The 18,242-nt window shown below is 37.7% G+C and overlaps 1 protein-coding gene and 2 non-coding genes across 7 annotated transcripts in view; 2 read left to right on the forward strand and 1 right to left on the reverse strand.

The window, feature by feature from the left end:
* The first annotated feature begins 11,170 nt into the window (after positions 1-11,170).
* The window catches only part of LOC124720102 (THAP domain-containing protein 8-like), a 71,653-nt gene continuing 64,581 nt past the window's right edge, over positions 11,171-18,242 (forward strand). For 4 of the 5 annotated variants that reach the window (XR_007006064.1, XM_047245395.1, XM_047245396.1 and 1 more), the window contains exons 1-3: positions 11,171-11,336; positions 11,732-11,958; positions 12,087-12,189. Coding sequence is in view for 4 of the 5 variants with exons in the window: in XM_047245395.1 (XP_047101351.1) it covers positions 11,266-11,336; positions 11,732-11,958; positions 12,087-12,189 (401 nt within the window). In the remaining variant the exon portion in view is untranslated. The remainder of the gene's footprint in view (positions 11,337-11,731; positions 11,959-12,086; positions 12,190-18,242) is intronic. The other variant, XM_047245397.1, reaches the window with a different exon arrangement.
* Positions 16,963-17,037, reverse strand: Trnat-ugu. The gene has a single exon. It is a non-coding gene; the product is annotated as a tRNA-Thr (tRNA).
* Trnat-ugu lies at positions 17,385-17,459 on the forward strand. Its single transcript has one exon. It is a non-coding gene; the product is annotated as a tRNA-Thr (tRNA).

Raw genomic sequence — 18,242 nt, forward strand, 5'->3', positions numbered from 1 at the left:
AAATTATTAGACTCTATGAGCAGATGTATCGTCTGTTCGCTATTTTTCTATTTTTCGTATGTTAATGCCTTAACTCCTACACTGTGGATGCTTAATAGAAGGCAGTTTTTGCTCACAAATTTACTTCACTTGCTGCAGTGCGAACTCGACGACAGGTGTATCATAAACTGAGTACACTTTGACGAATTTTCAGATTCGTATATAATTATCATGCCTGTTTTCTAACTTCTGTGAGATTTATGATAGTAAACATAGGGGATTGTAGGAAAGTATTACATACTAATTAGTATAATACGTTTCATAAAATGCAGAGGAAGTAGAGGAAAAAATTGCAGATGTCAAAGTTGGCATGGATGTGAGGATACATTGGGCGGCCTGTAGTTCCACCACAAGCATCAGCTAACACTTAACAGTAAATACACCAATCCTAAGTTTTCTTAAGTGCTTGATTAAGCCTCATAAAAGAAAGAAAAACCTAATACCGTACATAAATCAAACAGTGTGATCCAGCAACAAAATTATAAATATAATCAAAGGTACTAGAATGGAGTACCACATACATAGCTTGAAATTTACTTCAGTTTAATACCTTTGAACCTAAATCTTTGTTTCAAAACATCCAGCACAGTTAGAACTAAAGTTAATCTGTTCAATATTTATCGAGTCAATATCTGGTATTTGAGGGCAAACGAACTGCACTTGACATTACATGTTACATCTGAATCACTGCCTGAACTACGACAGCTTGCAATTTGAGAAATATATGACTGACTTTTGTTCTTAGTTGTAGGCACATTAATAATAACAAATCAGAATTTGTCTATAATCTGATTTTAATGTTTGTATTCGTTAGTTCCACAGTGTCATGCACATCGACACCTTTTAATAAAATGTATATCTGTAATACTGGGGCAACAATGACCATTTGTCAAACCAATCCTGAAAAAGGGAAATTATGCACATGAGACCAGACATCATAATCTACTGACACATGTATACATGTAAACAAAAAACTAATCAGTGATGTGTTTTCAGAATTAATCGAGTAAGACACATGTTGTAACTGAAAACACCGATAGCTTTCCAAGTAAACGATACTGGTAGATTTTCAACAGTCAGATTTTAACACATTTTTTCGTATACAACTGTAAGTCGCAACAGGTCCACCAGCTGCTGCACAAGAAAGTTGGCACTAGATGTAAGCGCATATTGATATAACTTTATCACCCTACAGTATATACTAAACACTCAGCTGAGAGCCAGCAGACAGCTGTACAACTTTTGGTATACGAGCAGTCAAAGTGACCACTGCAATCTACAATAATTATTTGAGGATGGGTTTAGAAACACATAATTATCATTTGATGCTGATAATTCTTAGCACACTACGGAAAAAGCTTCTATAATGAGAGCAGTTTCTCGACTTGAGCGGTTGACAGTGATGTTAAGATCCCTGGCAACAGGAAGAAGCTGCAGAGACCTAGAATTTGCTACTGCAATTTCGAAACAAGCATTAACTGCAGTCATACACAGCACAGTTGAGCCATTTGCGCTGTCCTGAACCATAATTTTATGAAGGCAAGTAATGTACCTGAGCTTGTAAGTTATGACAAGTTTAGGCCAATTCACACTGGGCGTCACAGCACTGTCACGTCATGGCACTATCACATAAAGATGTGATCGCACTGTGTATCACAACATAGAACGTCATATCAATTCAACTCATGTGATCTCAATTTACATAGCTGTTCTCAGTTGTTTTTTCGTGGGAATTGCGATCTTTGAAAGACGATTTTCATATGTTTTTACGTGCAAAGTGTAGCTTGGTGGTACAGCCTACGTATTAGAGAAGGAAGGCAGAAGCGTCAAACAACGCAAAAAGAATGTGGGTGCAAAAAATGTCATTATGTGGTATAGAAGGAGAATTTCACACACTATAGAAGGGGCTCAAAGAAGAGGAATCTGCATTTTATATTTTAGCAAGGTGAAGCACCAAATGTTTCTTTTTTTAAAGACAAATAGCACCTCGAATTACTATAAAGAACACAGCGTTACGAGCTACCGTCAAATCCCGTGAAAAATTGGTTGATGAAAGGTTTCCAGAGCAGTGCAAATTTTTGTGCTGTAGTCATATCTCCCACAATACCTTTTCCTTCAAGATTTATAGGATTTTTTACGTCTTGTATTTGGCTTTTAGTAGTTTAAGTGCCTTTTTTGCGTTGTCTTTAGCTACTGAAACCAGATAAATGTTGACTATTAATGCTTGAAAATCTGTTGTAGTTTATGCAGGTGTAGCTAAATGATAGGTAGCAGCTATTTAAGGGACAAAATAAACTTATGCTTTATTTGCACAACACATATTAATACATTTGACTATCAAATTATATTATGTTGCCCCATCAACAAACGCAGAACATGTATATTCCATGGAGTCTAATGCACTCTGCACATCATATCTTGTGCGCCACTGTGCACGCTGGAAAATGTTTGTTCACATATCCCCAACACTCCCCCTTGAACAAATATTTTTCAGATACTATACACTATACATCCCAGGTTAAACCATAACGTTTCACCAGCTTCTGAAATTTGTTCTTACTGAGAGGCTTAGTTAGGAAAGCAGATAACATTTCATTCATGCATATATGTCTGAGGATTATATTCCCCTGTTCCACGTGATGTATCATAAAGTGATGCCTTATGCAATATGTTTGGATCTTACACTGGTGACATTATTGTTTGCAAGTTTAATAGCTCCCATATTGTCACAAAATATTACAGTTGGCTTTAATGTAGGAGGAAATTCTATTTTACTCATCAGTGTATGGACCCAAAGAGCTTCTTGGATAGTGGAGGAGAAGGCCATATATTCAGCTTCTACAGTACTCAAAGCAACAGTTCTTTGTCTCTTACAAGACCATGATATCAATCCTCCAATTAGTCTAAAACAACTTCCAGGATTGGAGTGTCTGCTTTCCAACTCATTTCCCCAGTCTGCATCACTGTATCCTACCAAATTTACATTTCCAGTTTTAGAATATTTTAACTTATAATCAGCAATTTCATTTAAATATCTGAATATCCTCTTGACTGTCATCCGGTGCTTTTCTCTTGGATCACTGCAAAACTTGCTTACTGCATTTGTGGCAAATGCAATGTCTGTCCTGAAAGTCTGTGCTAAGTGCAGTAGACTTCCTGCAGCTTCAAAATAGGGTTCACTTTCCTTACATTTCCTGTCATCATCAGTTATTAACAGTTCTGTATTGATTTCCATAGGAGTAGAAATAGGTTTACAATTTTCCATATTGAAATTTTCTATGATCTTCCTTGTGTACAGAGATTTATCAATCCATAATTCTTCTCTGTTGGCACTTCTTAGAGTCTGTATGCCTAAATATTGATTAATTTTCCCTAAATCATGCATATTAAATTCTGACTGTAACTGTTCTTTTACAAAAGTCCATCTGCCTTTCAATATTGGTTGAAATTAAAAAAAATTATCTACCCACATAGCCATGATTGCAATTTCTTCATTGCTCCTTTTATGATTAGATTAGATTAGATTTACTTTCATTCCAATTGATCCGTAGTGAGGAGGTCCTCCTGGATGTGGAACATGTCAGAAAAACAACAATACATGACAAATATTTACAACTAAAACAAATAAGCTAATGTACCATTCCACAGGTCCCAAGTGGAATGATCGTCATTTTTAATGAATACTAAGAGTCATTTTACAAATACTAATGCACTGAATTTAAAATAAAAAACGTTTTTTATTTATTTATAAGGTAATAAACATGTAATACAACTACTGTAATACTTATTTACAATGAACACATTACTGCACTGAAATGGTGCAGAAGTTAGATTATACTTACACACACACACACACACACACACACACACACACACATAAATTTTCAGTGAACACATTACTGCACTGAAATTGTGCAGAAGTTATGTTGTACTTATATACAAATCAGTTGGTTTTACTAAGAAATTCATCAATGGAGTAGAAGGAGTTGGCCACCAATAAATCCTTTAGGCTTCTCTTAAACTGAATTTCATTGGTTGTTAAGCTTTTTATGGCTGCTGGCAAGTTATTGAAAATGTGTGTTCCTGAATAATGCACACCTTTTTGTACAAGACAAAGTGACTTTAAATTCTTGTGAAGATTATTCTTATTTCTAGTATTGATTCCATGAATTGAGCTGTTGGTTTGAAAAAGTGATATATTTTTAATGACAAATTTCATTAAGGAATAAATATACTGGGAAGCTGTAGTTAGTATCCCTAGTTCCCTAAACAGGCTTCTGCAGGATGTTCTTGAGTTCACACCACATATAATTCTTACTGCACGTTTTTGTGCCCGGAAAACTTTAGCTTGGCTTGATGAATTACCCCAATATACTGGGATCTGCCTTTGACTGTACCATGCCAAGTTTTATCAAACTTTTATGCAAACATTTATTCCAGCAATGGTCACTTTGCTTTAATCCATATACACCTTTCTGCAAACGCCAAGTTCTCCTTTTCCCCTGATATGGTCACTTAACTTCACCAGGTGGAATCACATATATTTCCTCTTCCAGTCTTCCATTCAGGTAGGCTGTTTTCACATCTATTTGATGAATTAATAAGTCTTCCTTTACTGCCAGAGCTAAAAGGTATCTTAATGATGAATACTTCACCACTGGTGAGAAAGTTTCCTTGTAATCTATTCCTTCTTTCTGGGAATATCATTTAACTGCCAATCTGGCTTTGAATTTTGGTATTCCACTCTCAGGATTTTTAATACTAAACACCCATCTTGTTCTTAGTGGCTTTTTATTTTCAGGCATTCCAACCAATTCATATGTATCATTATACACAAAAGATTGCAGTTCCTTTTCAATAGCCTTTTTCCAATCTTGAGCATTTGAACTTGCTAAAGCTTCGTCAACTGTGATTGGTTGATTGTTGATTGTTTGGGCAGCATACATTTCATTATCTGGATATTCTTTTGCTTTTGCTATACGTGACGGCTGCCTTAAACTGACTTCCTCTGTTGAATCTTCTTCCTCAATTTGATTCTTGGGTAGCACATCAGCTTCCTCCTTATTCTCGTCTTCCTCTGTTTCAGTCTCCATCTCTGTTTCAGCACTATCACACATTATGCTTGGTTGCATTATTGTAGCATTTTGACTACTTTCCTTTATTTTAGGTCAATAATCCTCCAAAAATACCACATCTCTACTACTTATTATCTACTTATTCACAGGATTATAAAATCTGTAGCATTTTGAATCTTCACAGTAGCCAATCAAAACATATTTTTGAGATTTTGCATCCAACTTTGCTCTTAATGGTTTTGGAATCTGAACCATGGCTTCACATCCAAAGACTTTTAAGTGCTTTAGATCCCGTTTCTTCCCAGTCCATACTTCATAAGATGTTTTGTGTCTCATAGCTTTGGAAGGTGATCTGTTAATTAAATACACTGCTGTTGACACAGCCTCTTCCCAAAAACACTTTGGTAGCTTAGCATCGCTTAACATACTCCTTGTCTTTTCTACATTGGTCCTGTTGGCTCGTTCCGCAACTCCATTCTGAGAAGGACTGTAGCGAATGGTAGTCTGATGCCTAATACCCATTCCATTCAACTGTTCCTTAAACTGTCTGACCTAATAATTTTAATTTTCTTCCCAGTCTGTCTTTCGACCATTTTGCAATAAACAACAAATACATCATTCACTTGATCATTGCTACTTATAAAATAAACATGTATGTATCTAGAAAAATCATCTATGAATGTCAGGAAATAGAAGCTACCTCCTAAGGATTCATTCTCCGCAGGTCCACAGAGATCTGAATGTATGAGTTGCAAGTCTACGGTAGATCTGCTCTGACTAGATTTAAATGGCAATCTAGCCTGCTTCAATTGCAAACACACCTCAAATTGAACATTATTCATTCCATAATTTTCCATCCCAGTTGCCATATTCTTCAATAAAGCCATACTTTTCCTATTCAAATGTCCAAGTCTCCTATGCCACAAGAAACCTTTTGCAGCATAAACAGAGTGATTTCCTGTTTCAGTAGTATTTTGAACTGTATTCACTTTGTAAATACCTCTTACACTACTTGCAGTAGCTACAATAACAAAAAAATGATTCAAATGGCTCTGAGCACTATGGGACTTAACAGCTGTGGTCATCAGTCCCCTAGAACTTAGAACTACTTAAACCTAACTAACCTAAGGACATCACACACATCCATGCCCGAGGCAGGATTCGAACCTGAGACCGTGGGAGGCGCACGGTTCCGGACTGCGCACCTAGAACCGCAAGACCACCGCGGCCGGCAGCTACAATATCACCACAAGAGTCTCTCACTTTGGCTCCCTCTATATCGAAGATAACTTTATTGCCTTTCTTTACTATTTCGCTTACTGACAACAAATTAGTTGCAATATTCTTTACATAATGTACATCATGAGCAGTAACAATTTCCTTTTCCCCATTCAGAACCAAATTAAGACCCACTTTTCCTGCGACTTCACACCTTGACTTAGATCCGTCAACTGTAGGAATTCCAATGTCAGTCCTTGACTGAACATCATACAAATCTGACGGAGCTGTGGTAATGTGCACAGATACTCCTGAATCTAGGAAACATTCTGCATGATCGTCACTCACTTCATTAAAAGAGTAAAAAACAGAAAATGCCTTACCTTTATTGGTAGTATTTCTCTCAGGACTACTAGAATTAATATGCTTCTTTTCTTTTATACTTAACTTTTCGTTACACTTTGAAGCAATATGTCCAATTTTCTGGCATCTGAAACATCTTATTGCCTTCTTCTTCTTGTATTTAGAATATAAAGCCAACGCTGTTTCTTTTTCTGAAGCATTAGAATCTGGTTCATTCTTCACGTCCTGTAGAATCTTTACCTTAACACTTTCCAAACCCATAATCATTGGCGAATATTTCTCTGGTAGTCCAGCTAACAATAAAGTTCCAATCAATTCATCCACAATTTCAAAACCAATATTCCTTAGACGATTGGAGATTGAAATTATTTTATTCACATATTCATCCAGGCTTTTACACTTATTCAATCTTGTGGTTACAAGCTCATGAAGTAATCCTACTTTTCTGGTTAAGTCACCATCTTCAGATGCATTTCTCAGTTTGTCCCATACCCCCTTTGCTGACATAACCTTTTCTATGTGAACATAATTCACTGGATCAATCAAAAAGATTAGTTTTGATTTCGCCTTCCGATCCTTGGTAGCAAAACTAGATACCGTAGGTGTCAATTTACCATTTACTACGTTCCATAAGTCATCCAAGTGCAAATACGCCTCAATGGCAAATTTCCAGGTCATGTAATTTTCGCGCCCTACAAGCTGCTCTATTTGCGGTATCTGTGTTGTACTCATTTTACAGTTATTTTCTTCTTCGTATAGCATACACAATCCAAGTTTATGCCAACTTCCGCGAACGTTTTGCGCAAATACACATCACCTTAAAGCTTATTATTTCGCATTAATTCAGTACCTGGGCCCATAATTTATTGCAGTTTATGCAGGTTAACGCAGCTAAATGATAGGTAACAGCTATTTAAGGGACAAAATAAACTTATGCTTTATTCGCACAACACATATTAATACATTTGACTACCAAATTATATTATGTTGCCCCATCAACAAACACGGAACATGTATATTCCATAGAGTCTAATGCACTCTGCACATCATATCTTGTGCGCCACTATGCACGCTGGAAAATGTTTGTTCACATATCCCCAACAAAAACTGTTTCATGTACAAATCACAGAGTTACTTTAACAATAAATAGGCCTATCACAAAAACATACACAAACCAACAATTGTAATACATTACTTGATGTATAGTTCACATAAAGAGCATTTTGCCACAGTTGCAGTGCCTGAAAATTTCAGTCCATTTCATTACAAAACATCACAAATGCCTGACAATGGACATATAAATTCGACTTACTAATCAATCTGATTCTACCCACATTACTTTTTTCATTTGAAGTTATAGCCATATTGCAAACCATCTCTAAGTAAAATATTAAGTATGGCACGGGTATGCATAAAAAATGTTATACATGTAGTAGGGAGCAAGTGATTTAGTACAATAACGCTGTACAATTCAAACTGTTGCTTCATTGCTTCAATTAATCTTTCATTATTTATTTTCAATTTAAAATTTTTAACAAAAGAAATAACGAAACAAAGCAGCTTATAAAAAATAACAAACAACTGACGTTTACCACGAAAACCACGATGAAACGAAATATGGAGATGTGTGCATGTCTGTGTATTGGGTGAAAATGAGCTTTGGGGTCACATGATTAACAACAGACAGCTGATATCAGCTGTCAAAACTTTCTTCCCTAGAAATCTGGATGGCAACGTGATGTGTTGTGGTGGTACAGGATGGCTAGTACAGATGCTGCCATTTGAAATGCATTGCAGAATGTTTTTATGGGATGCAATGCAATGGACAGTGTGAATTGGCCTTTACAGACAATATTTTTATAAATTATATCATTACAGCTTTAGACAAGTTTGAGACAAAACATGTTCTTCTAAGTTACGCATGTGGCCAATGTGCTGTAATTTAGTTTGTTTCTAAGTCGAGAATTTGAATCCCCTGCCTGAAGTCTACCAACGATTTTGGTGCTGGAATACAAAATTCTGTTCTGAACTCCAGAGAGTGATTCCCAGTATATCTGAGAAGTTTTACTTCTAGTATTGTGCTAATGAATTCCACAGTTCACCTTTACATCACTTTTGTTATGAAGTACTTATTATATTAGGAAGTAAAACAAGTGTAATAATAACTATGTCCCTGAAGAGACTGTACAGCTTAACACAATATTCTGGCTGCAACCTTCAATAAAAGAAAGAAGGCCAACTGTTTTTTGCGTGGCTGTTACAATGCACATTAGATTATGGCATAGGATAGAACTGAGTGAAAGTATGTTAACAATACCCCCACACCAAATCGAATAGATTTCATTACTTTGCTTAGCTCTTTGTGGTAAACAGTCTGCAACGAATTTGTTGTATTATGTAGGGTCAACTGCTCGAAATGTACCTGTTAAAGAATTATAAGCAGCTGCCTTCTTATCCCTATCGCTGTGTTCCCTGCTTGTAATTTACACGAACGTGAATCACTCCTATATATTTCGACAATTTGTCAATGAACTCTCCAGAACACTCACATATACCTGCCAGCTAAAAAGAATTCTTCTTGAAAATACTTCTTATTCCCTAGATGAGTATTTTACCTTTATGAAAATTGCTTTGTGTGTCAAGCTCATAGTTTTAAATAACTCACAACTCACCAAAAGTTGTTAACAACAATGTTTGTAACATTGTTATTTGTGTATTAACAAATGTACAATGCATCAAAATGTAAAATTTATTAATACAAACAAATCTTTATTTTGTGACAGATAAACTGACATATTCAGAAGAATTATCTGTTTGATATCCTGAAACTGTATTCGTCAAAATAATTGTATTTGATTATTCGATTTTGACGAAATATCATTATAATTTCAAAAATCGAGGAACACCTGACTGAACAAACAGCTGTCTCAAACATGTTTTAGCGCCAGATCTGCTGACATTTCCTGTCCACACGCTCCATTTTATCTGCACAGATGTGATTTGATCCCATAGATTTGAACATCTTCGTTCAAACCTTCAGCTTCAAATCTTGCGCACAACTGTCTGCGCAGACATCGGCGCAGATGTCTGTACATGCAAAAGATCGCTGCAAATGTGGTATGTTTACACGACACAAACCCCAATCTACTACTCGCCCGCCATCTGTCGGTGTAGAAAAGAAATATCAGTGGCAAGCGGCTACGGTCCCCGTAAACGTCAAAAATTTAATTCAGTTATTTTGAAATATAGAAATGGAGGAAGTTCTATTGTGGTCTGTGTTCGCAACTTGTGTTGCAAAAAACATTCAGACCAACCGCAGGAAACAGAGAAGGCGGTCAAAATAGTGTAGACAGTAGCTGCTAAAGCGAAAACAGTTTTCTCACTTAAATTTACTGTGAGATTTACAGGGCGAACCTTAAGAAAGCCAAGCAGATCAAAATACCATAACGTTGGCTGGTATACTTGTTCTACTCCTACAACAGATCTTCTAGATTTCTGAACTTTGGATAACTCTTTTCGGTAAACAGTTCGCAACGAATTTATTTTTTTATTACTGTTTCTCTGTTTACCGAGGCGTCAACTGCCCGCAATTTTTCAATTAGAGCATTGTATAGTGCTGTCTTTTTGTCTCGGTCACTATATTCTTTACTTTAATCTTCCACAAACATGGGTGTTTTCTATATATTTCAGTGAATTCACTAACAAACTTTCGAGAACACTGACGAGTATCAGCCATTTTAATGTCCTGTGCGCACAAATACAAACACTAGACTGAGCAAACAGTTGTTCCGCGCCAGATTTGCGGCGATCTCCTGTTCACACGCTCCAACTTGTCTGCGCAAATGTGGTTTGAACCCACAGATTTGAGAGGTTTCGCTCAAACCTCCAGCTCCAACTTCCAGTTTTGCACACACCTCAAGTTGGTGCAAATCTTCTGTCCACATGCAACGATCTGTCTGCGCAGATGTGATGTGCGCAGAAATTTGCGCAGACAGATCGTTGCGTGTTTGACGGGCCTTTTCGCGCAATGATTTGTCTGCGCAGAAGTGTTGTGCGCAGGCATATCGTTGCATGAAGACAGACCTGTAACTGGCAAAAACGAAAATGTATGTATGTTTCTCACTCATTGTCGCTGACTGTTTCGCTTTATAAAAATATGTTCTTTCTTTTTGCATCTTCTGTTTTTGCTATTTGTGAAGATTGTAGCCTTTATCTTCGTGTTTAACAATGATAATTTGCTCTGAGACATTGGATCTCTTTTGTGGAAGATCACAAACACCGTAGCAATATGTGACGAAAAATTAACAAGTAATGTAATACAGGTAACAAAAGACACAAATCTAACAACTAAAAACGCGTATGAGCCCAATAAGAATAGTTTGCCCGCTGTAATTCGTGGCGGAATGAGTACAGAAATCTCTGGAAGTAGCGTAGCTTACTGCTGCGCATGTCACATGACTTTGGTATAACTGCGTTAGTTCCTTGCTTGTGTATGCTAAGCGCCAAGACTGAAAGTTTACTGTTATAGGTATTTGCCCGGTTCTTATTAATTTGGTTATATTTAATAGCAATGGTGCAATATTGTTGCTGTTATGGGTGCAAAGAAAGATATGTGAAAGGAGGAACAGTTACTTTTCATAGGTAAGTACCATAAAGGTCTAATATTCCTGTACTGGAAGGATGCACTTTATATCACGTCAACGCCAAGTATCGTAGAGCTCATTTTTTATTAGTCATTTCCATTTTTCGCAAATCATGTTTACTAGACAAATGCTATGTGCATTCATTACAGTGATACTATGCTCCTTGTCAATCAGTTGAATGTATAGATACACATTTAGAACGATTTAACTGCGGATGAAAGTCGGTTAAAAGTTACTCGGGTTTTTTGTTATTTATGTATATGGCTAAATGTACACACTATGCATCAAAATACTTGTCGGACACCTGTTCATTATTTATGATTTTTACCTGGCAGTTATAGTTTATAATACGATTCCTAAAACCTATAAACTGATGTGCGATTCGTGTTTTAGTTTCCCGAAAGACGAACGAAGAGCGAAAATATGGCTCCAGAACATAAATAGGCCGAATTTCGTCCATACAAGGTACTCGAAAGTGTGTTCGAAGCACTTTACGGAAGAAAGCTTTGATAGGGAGAGGTTTGGAGGCGTCTGGCTCAAGAACGATGCTATACCAACAGTTTTTGATTGTTGTGAGCGCCCACCAAAAGCAGCAGCAAAAAAACGTCCACCAAAAAGAGGTTTGTTTGCTATATGTAGATACTTGCACACTGGTGATTTTATTGTAGATGTTTTATGATACTGAGATGTTTTTAATTTTGACTTGCTTGTCATCAGTACAACCTCAAATGTCTCCAAATTGTCACAGATAATTCACAAAATCTTAATGAGCTCCTGGCAAGCATTCAGAGTAGAAATGTTCCGATTCTACCAGCGCCCTCTACTTCAGCAAACAGTAAAAGACATTACAGGTATGATGATAACAACCAAATTATTTCCGAAACTGTTTGTAGAGCAGTAAGTTTTGCATTAATTTAAATAACTATTTGCGTTATGGACACTTGTACATTAAATGTACTATATAAAAATGTTGAAATTTTAAGCAAGCCTATAGCGTAACAATGTTGGAATAAATATTTAGAAATATCGAAAAAAATATGGACAAGCAGATGAACTGCGAACTTGCTGCAGCAATGTTGTGATTCCAAATCTGCCATTTTTTGTGGCATTTCACCTTCTTTCCCAGTGTCACTGCCATGTAATTTGCAAGAACAGGAAAATGCCTTAACGTTTTGCTGTTCAAAGCTTTAAGTGATGTTCATTTCAGATATCAAATGTAAATCTTTAATATCTCAGCAAAACTCATTTACAATATTACCATAGGCAACTAAATGTGAATAAATCATTTTACACTACTAATGTAATGGCACGTAAAATTTTCAGAGAATGGAGCGGACAAATCTGTATCATACTGTATCTGTGTGATGAGGGCTCAGTGTATGTTGATGGCCAAAAATCCTTGAAACTTCCTGGCTATATAAAACTGTGAGCCAGAATAAGACTCAAATCTATGACCTTATCTTTCACGGGCAGTGTTCCTCCGACTGATGCCTCTTGTCACAGTTTTACTTCTGTCAGTCTCTGGTCTCCCCTCCATTCAGGCATCAGAGAAGTTCTTTAGCATTACTTGCACTCATGGAATTAACATGCCAGGGTTTCGGAAAAGTAACAGTTGGTATTTTTGAGGAAAAAACTGTTGTAAAGACAGACATTCTGCTCTGTGCCCCTTCTCAATAGAGGATGTGTCAAGAAATGGTTGTGTCTGAGCGAGAGCTGCAGCCGACATGTTTCATAGTAAAAGGATTATGTGAATGTCGTGACAGCGTGCATAATATATATAAAAAAAAGGCACAATAGATATTCACTGTAACAATAAGAATAATTATGTTGCAAATGCTACTGATCCAGCTGTACAGATGCAAATGTGGCTGTCTTTGAGAATATGATAAGCACCAGAAGTAGTGTTGTCAGAAATGTAAATGCAAAGCTTCAGTGATTGCTGAACAGGATGGAGCAATCTGATTTTGTTCATTCATACAGACAGCATGTCATATTATGGAGATGACAAATAAATGTAATATTTAGTTAAATATTAGGCATGTAGCAAGTTAAAAATTTAGACATATTTCACTTTTATTATTTATGTATTTACTTATACATTGGACTACTCCAATCACTGATACTATAGTTTATGCTGGGAGGTTTTTTTCAGTAATACAATTCATTTCAGTAACAACTCAATAAGACAGTTCAATAAAACATTGTTTATGCAATGATTATAATTATACAAAAGTACGTTTACTTTTGTGTCTGCCCAATATTTCTGCATTCTTCCAGATATTTTGTTTCTTTCTTCGTCTGAGAGACTCTTTCTGTAGTCCTTTTACTGATCTTCATTTCTGGCCTGATGTGTCTTGTATTTTAGTTTTCTGTTTCATTTTTTAGGTCACCTACTGTTATTTGGAGTTCTCTGTGTCTTGCTTAATTTCTGTGATCTATTTAATGTTGCTCTAACTGTTCCACAATTTTTCTGTTAATGTCTTATTATTTCTGTTGTCTGGTGTTCGTATCAGATGTCTGAAAAATGAGATTTGTTTCTTCCTGATTGTGCTCATTACTTGTTCAATTTTCTTGTATACTGTTTCATTCGAAGCCATTCTCCAATGCCCAGTTACTTGATATTGTTTATTTATGCATGCCTTAATTATCTTTCTTTCTATCTTGAGTATTTCATCAGTTTCTGCTGTTTTAGTTGTTTTGAAGATGATTTCACTTGCGTATGTTATTTCTGGTTGTGTAACTGTTTATATTGTTTTAATTTTGCAACTGCAGACTGACTTTTGTTGTGATTGGTTTTGGGAATGTAATTTACCTTTTTAAGTCTTTTATTGTATTTTGCCATTTTGGTTTCTCATTTTGATTTTGTGTTGTGATTTTACCTAAATATTTAAATTTGTTGGCTGTTTTGATATCCTATTCTTCTGTTGTATTTTTGTGGATCTCTTAGCATAATCTGTTTTTTTTTTTTCCTTCTCTCTCCCCCAAATGATTTTCTGAGGCTGATTTTCTGTGCTATTTTTGTAGTGATTTAACTTGTGTCGTTTCTTGAACATTGTTGGCTAGGAAATCAAGATCATCAGAAAATCCCAAGCAGCTTAAACTTACATCATTTTTGACATTTCCAGTTCTTATGTTGTTTGGGTTATCCATATACCAAATTTCTCATTATATATTGTAGTGCACAGTTGACCAGTAATGTTGATAGGCAGTCACTTGTCTTAAGCCTGGTTTTATGAGAAATGATTCAGAAATTTCTCCTCTAAACATCAATTTTGAGGGACCGATGACCATCGCAGTCTGGTCCCTTTAATCCCACAAACCAACCAACCATCAATTTTTATTAGGCCTTGGTTAGTGTAAGTTACTTTAATTAGTTTTGGATGGAGTCCTAGATTCCTTACAGTTTTTAATAGTGGAGATCTATGAAGACAGTCACATGTCATCTTAAATTCTGCAACTGTTATTGCCAGAGGTTCATTCGGTTTCCTGTAGTATGCCATAATCAATGTGGTCTACACAGTGTCTCCATGGTCTGAGCCTCCCTAGTGTTGTCCTTCTAGTTGCTGCTTGATTCTTCCATGTAGGATCTTGGATAAAATCTTGTATGTGCAGTCTACAAGAGAGACTCCCCTGTAGTTGTCCGGATTGCTCTTGTCCCCGTTGTTGTGTAGTGGACGGATGACGGGCACGGTCAGATGATCGACAAATTGTTCCATTATTGAAATTTTTGTTAAAACCATATGTGAGGTACTCATTGTGCCACTTTAATATTTCCATATTTCAGTAACAGCGTGCTCTCCACATGCTTTTTAATTTTTTGTTGTTGTGTGAGTGTTTTATCTACTTCTCAGAAAGTGGAATGGTCTAACTTGTTAGGTTGGGTTTGTATTCAGGTATTTACATTGATTTGTAAGAGTTTGTTGTGTTCTTTACAGTTTGAAATTTTATTAAATGCATTTACCATGATTTCAGCATTTTCTTCCCTACTGTGTGCTACACATCCATCTTCATATTTCAGTATTACTGTGGGTGCTCATACTGTTGTAATTGTTTCCCAAGCATTTTGTAGTGGCTCCTGGAATTGGTATTGTGGTAATTATCTTCTGTAGAGTGTTCGTCTTTATGGAACCCTGTCTTGATTCTCTTAATGTTTTGTGTGAATGTCCTCCTTTCAGTTTTGACATTAATTTCTTCCGATTTGTTTGTTTCAGCTTAACCGTACTCACCCTTTCTTCATGAAATCTGTCACATTCTGGTGCCCACTGTGGATATCTTCTTCGTAGATTCAAAGGAGCTAGATACTTGGCTTTTTTTTATATTTGGTATCAGTTCCTCGACTATCTATTATGAGGGTTGTCCGTAAAATAAGGTTCCCACGGCGCTATAGTCCTGAAAAGTGCTGTTACGGTGTATCCCGCAATTCTGTTGTGTACCTTTGTTGTGCCACTCCACATCACCTCCCTAGCGAGCTACGTGCGGAGCTCAGTCTTGGCTCGGCAGCTGTACGTGATGGATCTCCCCCTCGCTTCGCCCACCAGTTGATCCATTTCCTGTCTGCAAAAAAACATTGTGCCAGCGGAAATCCATTCCCAGCTATGTGAAATCTATGGAGACAAGTGTATGAGCGTACAGCGCGTGTGCAAATGGTGCAGAGAGTTCAAGAATGGGTGTACTGACACCCACGATGAGGAGCATTCCGGATGGCCATCTGTTTTTGACAAGCTCTCTGAAATGATCCCTGATGTCAGCAAAACCTCTATTGACAAGATTTTGACGGAGCATCTAGGGTACGCTAAGGTTTGCGTGAGGTGGGTGACAAGAATGTTGACCGAAGACCACAAATGTCAACTCGCTGAAGCGGCCCAAGAACTTCTTCGAGATCACGGAACTTGTGGCGAGGAATACCTCGACTCCCAAGTCACTGGAGACGAGACTTGGGTGCACTACCGCACACCCGAAACCAAAGAAAAGTCCAAACAATGGAAGCACCCAGAGTCACCGAGATCGTGTAAATTTAAGCAAATGCAAAGTGTCGGTAACAGTGTTTTGGGACAGAAAGGGGGTATTGTTGTGCGAGTTCTTGCCCACCTGTGCGACAGTCAACACTGCCGGGTACTGCGAGACACTGCAAAAATTGCGCCATGCAATTCAAAATAAGAGAAGGGGTATGGTGTCAAAGGGGGTGCGTTTGTGCCAGGATAACGCTCGACTGCACACCGCTAGAGCCACCGATGAGCTCATCGCAAAATTTGGATGGGGTATTGTCTAACACCCACCCAACAGCCCGGACTTAGCCCCAAGTGACTACCATCTCTTCCCTGACATTAAGAAACACCTGCGTGGAACGCATTTCGGCCACAGAGAAGAGCTGGAAGAAGTGGTTCTCGGGTATCTGCACAGCTTGGCGGCAGATTTTTTTGACTCGGGCATTCAAAAGCTCGTACACCGCATGCAAAAATGTATTGACCTCAGTGGCGACTATGTACAAAAATAGGCTTAAGTCTGAACTTTCCAAAAATGTACGTATTCATGAAATAAACATGTTTTATGAAATGATAATTAAATAGACACCCTAGCTGCAAGCAGGCGTTGATACACTTCATTGGGGACATGTTGAAAATGTGTGCCCTGACCGGGACTCGAACCCGGGATCTCCTGCTTACATGGCAGACGCTCTATCCATCTGAGCCACCGCGGGCACAGAGGATAGTGCATCTGCAGGGACTTATCCCTTGCACGCTCCCCGTGAGATCCACATTCCCAACATGTCCACAACACTACATTCGTAGTGCGCCTAATAGATGTTTGCCCGTCATACTCATTACTCGTGGCAGATTAATCTACCAAGTCCCGTACGAGTTCGGGCATAGCGTGTGCGTTCGCACAAGAAGGTCAATGGCCGGGAAGCCATATTTTAACTATATATGGCAGTAGTATCTGTTCCCGAAAGAACAGTTACCGTGGATGACCGTGCAGCTTTGCTAGAAATGAAATGATAATTAAATGGACACCCCAGCTGCAAACATGCGTTGATACACTTCATTGTGCCCACGGTGGCTCAGATGGATAGAGCGTCTGCCATGTAAGCAGGAGATCCCGGGTTCGAGTCCCGGTCGGGGCACACGTTTTCAACATGTCCCCAATGAAGTGTATCAACGCCTGCTTGCAGCTAGGGTGTCTATTTAATTATCATTTCATTTCTAGCAAAGCTGCATGGTCATCCACGGTAACTGTTCTTTCGGGAACAGACACTCCCGTCATATATAGTTAAAAACATGTTTTACACAGGGGGAAAAAAAATTGGGAACCTTATTTTACGGACACCCCTCGTAATTTAATGGTTTGTGTTATTTTTAATCAACTGGTGTAGGTTGTACTTCCTATTTGTTTTATTAGTTTTTCCATTACTTTTCTGTAATGGGGTGAATTTGATTTTAACTTGAACTATGTAGTGGTTTGAGTGTATGTCTTCTCTCAATACTATTGAAAATGTAATGTAAATGGCTAGATAAACACCTTCTCACCAAGTAGTGGCAGGAGAAAACATATACAAAGATTAAAGATCTTTTGTAGCCAGTGGACCTTCTTCTGGCAGAAGGGTTGAAGGGAGAGGAAGGGGGGTGTAGGAAAATAACTGCTGAGCTTTAGTAACCCCAGGTCAGACAGGATGAGAAGGAAGAACTCTTTCCGTCATCTGGGTTCAATGTACATTGTACTGAGAAGAGAGAGATGGGTTCGGTGCAGAGAACTAAATTTAATCAAGACTTAAAGTCTTCACGGACCGTACCGTAAATATCTTGACCTCGCCTACATTGGCACCTATACTCTGCAAACTACTGTGAGGTGCATGGCAGAGAGTATGTCCCATTTGTGCACCAGTTATTAGGGTTTCTTTGTGTTCAGT

This window comes from Schistocerca piceifrons, chromosome 11 (genome assembly GCF_021461385.2).
Source record: "Schistocerca piceifrons isolate TAMUIC-IGC-003096 chromosome 11, iqSchPice1.1, whole genome shotgun sequence".
In the NCBI taxonomy this organism is placed as follows: Eukaryota; Metazoa; Arthropoda; class Insecta; order Orthoptera; family Acrididae; genus Schistocerca; species Schistocerca piceifrons.